At 41.3% G+C, this 4,389-nt stretch overlaps 1 protein-coding gene across 1 annotated transcript in view; it reads right to left on the reverse strand.

Moving 5' to 3' along the window:
• LOC138965868 (uncharacterized) overlaps positions 1-3,658 on the reverse strand; it is a gene marked incomplete at its 5' end in the record, with an annotated part of 6,051 nt that extends 2,393 nt beyond the window's left edge. The window contains 4 exon segments of the mRNA XM_070337964.1: positions 35-176; positions 1,160-1,282; positions 3,065-3,088; positions 3,612-3,658. Coding sequence (XP_070194065.1) covers positions 35-176; positions 1,160-1,282; positions 3,065-3,088; positions 3,612-3,658 — 336 coding nt within the window.
• Between the last annotated feature and the right edge of the window lie 731 nt (positions 3,659-4,389).

The following is a 4,389-nucleotide window of genomic DNA, read 5'->3' on the forward strand; positions in this document are numbered from 1 at the left end:
CTAACTATACCATTTACTACATCGTTCAACCAACCGTTGAGAAGGCCAAAGATGGCGCCGTACCCTACAGAGTCGATGTACTGTTGGACAGTCCTGTCGTTGACCGCTTTCATCAGACCTTCCAGCGTGTGGCGGTCATGGTCAGGCAGGTGGTGGAAATAACCGTCTCTCTGCAACTTTAGAGTCAGCCGAGTTGAAAAACAATAGCATTGATACTAAAAACAGAAGGGCCATACATATTTTGTATAGGTTCTTTTGTAAAGGGCCTAGAGCCATAGGTTAGGCACTTAAAATGTCCAGTTATTATTATTATTATCATACATATATTTCTTTTAAAGCAGTAGTCCTTTAGCTTTAAATGTTTGGCACTCATTGTCAGGGTGGTAGTGGAAATAAGCGCCTTTCTAGAACCTTGGAGTTAAAACAATCAACATGAACAGCATCCGAAGAGTTGAATAATTGTGAAATTATCACTTTTAATGAACGATAACGTTTTTCTGTGTGTCTAATAATGAAGAAATATCACGAAGAAACTAATAAACCCAAAAAAACATATACAGAAAGAAATTGAGAAAAACCCAAATCATTCTAAGGTCGATTATTTTATCCGAATGGGGCATGTTTTCTCGGACATGAAACTACATGTACTTTCGTTAACGGGTAATACTGTGGTCCAGGCCCTGAACAAAATGGCTTACAGTCAATATCCGATGCTCGCTGGGTTTGGGATACCGGAGGGGGGGGATGCAAAGTAAGGAGCAAACAAACGAACAAACAAACACAAACAAACAAACAAATAAACAACGTCTAAGACAGCTGGCGTCAATGATTTACAGACCAGCAGACTTTAAGGTCAGTCACAAGACCTTCACCTTTATCATCTGACCGACCGTCCAGACTTTTTTGCTTTTTTATTACGACCTTAAGCACAAGACCAATTTCCCACGGAAAAGATCCTGTAATCCATGTATGAGTTCGGTGGGTAATAGAAAACACGAAAATATCAAGCATGCATCCCCCGAAGTCGGCGTGTGGTTGCCTAAATGGCGTAAAAATCCACTCGTGCAATAACACGAGTGCAAGTGGGAGTTGCAGCCCATGAACGAAGAAGAAGAAGATTCACGACCTTGACCTGATCGAAGCACCATGCTGTACTTACGTCGTGCATAATGCCGTACAAGTTGTTCCAGTGCTGGTCACGGTCTGGCTCCGAGTCCCTCTTGTTGCCGTGTCCGCCGTGCGGTCTGCCTCCCAGCCAGCCTTGCAGATGGTGCCACTCGTGCTGTCACCAACAATACGAAAACATTAAGCAATAAACAAAGCAAGAAATGTTAGTTATTGACCGTTTAATCATAGGTGGTGCCACTCGTGCTGTCACCAACATTACGGAAAGAACAATAAACAGAGCAAGAAATGTTAGTTATATTATTGAACGTTTAATCACAGGTGGTGCCACTCGTGCTGTCACCAATAATACAGAAATTAACCATAAACAAAGCAAGAAATGTTAGTTATTGACCGTTTAATCATAGGTGGTGCCACTCGTGCTGTCACCAATAATACAGAAATTAACAATAAACAAAGCAAGAAATGTTAGTTATTGACCGTTTAATCATAGGTGGTGCCACTCGTGCTGTCACCAATAATACAGAAATTAACCATAAACAAAGCAAGAAATGTTAGTTATTGACCGTTTAATCATAGGTGGTGCCACTCGTGCTGTCACCAATAATACAGAAATTAACAATAAACAAAGCAAGAAATGTTAGTTATTGAACGTTTAATCATAGGTGGTGCCACTCGTGCTGTAACCAACATTACGGAAATAACAATAAACAAAGCGTATTTTTGCACGTTGTCAGCGAGCAAGTGTCAGACACGCCACTCAATAATTGTCGGCATATTTTGTAATATGGGTTTGTTTGCTCTCTTTTTTCCAAGCAAAAGCAACTCTCGACTCCGCAGCCCATAAAAACGTTATAAAGGGTATGACCCCCAAAATACCACCCACAAAAATGCTAAAAACTTCTCAATCTGTTGACCGAATAATGTATTTGGTGTACATTAACTTCAACTTATACATGACATTTCCACAAAGTGGCAAGTGTGTAGGGTCAAGTCGTCTGACTTTTGTGCAATTTCAAAAACACTTTCCAAATTCAGGGATCGACTCAACAGCACTAGTTTTGCAATGGAGCGGTGGTCTTACAAAGTCGATTTAGGCCCTCCAGCTTGTTACCTGTGGGGTTATTCGAAGGACCTAGTATACCATAACCAAAATTAGACAATAGGTGACTTAAATACAGCAATTACAGACAGGATCAGGGCACTTCCCATGGAGGAATGAGTTTATGTCATTGATGAATTTTGCGCGCATTTGCGCAAGTGTAACTTTACAACGAAGAGGGTCATTTTTCCAGTCATTTGAGTTAAGTGAATATCTTCATAGTTGTTTTGCATGAACTTCAGTTTGTTCACGACCATTCCGCAAAGTTTCGAGTCTTTAAGCAAAATGGTCCGACTTTTTCCGTCTCTCCAAAATGTGTTCCAAATAACACCTCCGAAATTGTCAATGACACCTACGCTTTCCTATCTGGGGATTGCCCTTAACCTAGCTGAAACCACTTTCTTCAGGTCACCGAGGATCTGGGGGAGGGGGGGGGGGGGAATGAAGGGGGTGTTTATGTGTATTCAGTCATTCAAAAATCCAAAAGGTAAAAGTTCGGGTTCAAATCAGGTAAGTATGGCTTCCACTCAATGTCAAACCTCGTTCTGTTGAGTTTAACCCCGAATTTGGAAACCTTTTTTGAAATTGCACAAAAGTCGGACCTTTTAATCAACAACATTGCCAGAGAAGTAATTTGGTCAACAGATTTAGGAGTTATTAAAAATGTTGTGGGTGGCGATTGTTTTGGGTCACCCTGTATTTCCATAATTGGTCTTTGAGGGAAAGATCGTGCGCCATTGTGTTGGGAGCAAAATTAGTTACGCTTCACCTCACTGCTATTTTGTTAGATTGATCTGATTTAAGTTTTTTGTGGAGAAATACGCTTAAAATACTCACGCTGTCAGTGTGGTACCCCATATGCTGTAACAATTGGGAAAAAAAGGAAGAGGTAAATTCATGCTGAAGAAAATACATAAAGCTCTTGCTTGTGTCTATCTCTCTGTCAGACTGTCCGTTCGTGTCTGCTCCCGTGTACGTGAGAATATGTACGTCTGTCTGCTAATCAGATGGACACTGGTTTGTGTTCTTCTTTTTTTTAATCAATATAATTTTTTTTTATTTTTTTTTACTGGAAGCGTGAACCTAGCAAGGTGCTAGTGGCGCACACACACGCACACACGCACGCACGCACGCACGCACGCACGAACCACGGAATTACATACGCATGCACGCACCCACGCACGCACGCACGCATGCACACACGCGCACACGTGACACACACACACACACACACACACACATACATACACACACACACACACACACACACACACACACACACACACACACACACACACACACACACACACTCATTCAAATAACAGTTTGTATTGAACTGGACTGAACTGAACTAATTTGAACTGAATTGCATTGAATTAAATACCTGTGCCAAGTATTCGGCGAACTTGTGGGCATCAGCATCACTGAGATCTGGGGAAAAGCCGGAAAAAAGGGTTCAGTTTACTTTTTCACTATACACTTATATTACGCTCGGACAGAGAAATCTCCTAGTGTATAGTTCACAAAAAAGAGGCAGACGGACTACAGATATTGGACAATGTATGTATGTGTATGTCATGAGAGTTTGTGTACGTGTGTGTGTGTGTGTTTGTGTTTGTGTGTGTGTGCGTGTGTGTTTGTGTGTGTTTTGTTTGTTTTGTTTGTGTGTTTGTGTGTGTGTGTGGGTTTGTGTGTGTGTGTTTGTGTTTGTGTGTGTGTTTGTGTGTGTGTGTCAGTGTGGGTGTGTGTGTGTGTGTGAAAGAGAGAGAGAGAGGCAGAGAGACAGAGAGAGAGAGAGAGAGACAGAGACAGAGACAGAGACAGAGACAGTGAAAGACAGACAGACAGACAGACAGACAGAAGGCACGGGCTAAAATTGTATGAATCTGTGACAAAAACACATCCGAGTAGTATCACATTGCATTGTATGTTTTTTCTTTGGATGAATATGAACACACCTAATCTCCAACACAAGTAATGATAAAAAGATGGGAGTAGGAGGGGACTGATTGATGATTAGAAAGACCACGGGATCGCCATAAAAATATCGATTCTAAAAAATTGTTTCTCTCAGATTTAACATCTATTTCATGCTTTAATCTTCAAACACAAAAGCAGCAGCCCCCTTAAAGAGTATGATGCAACTTTCTAAACCGACCACG

This window comes from Littorina saxatilis, linkage group LG5 (genome assembly GCF_037325665.1).
Source record: "Littorina saxatilis isolate snail1 linkage group LG5, US_GU_Lsax_2.0, whole genome shotgun sequence".
Classification (NCBI taxonomy): domain Eukaryota; kingdom Metazoa; phylum Mollusca; class Gastropoda; order Littorinimorpha; family Littorinidae; genus Littorina; species Littorina saxatilis.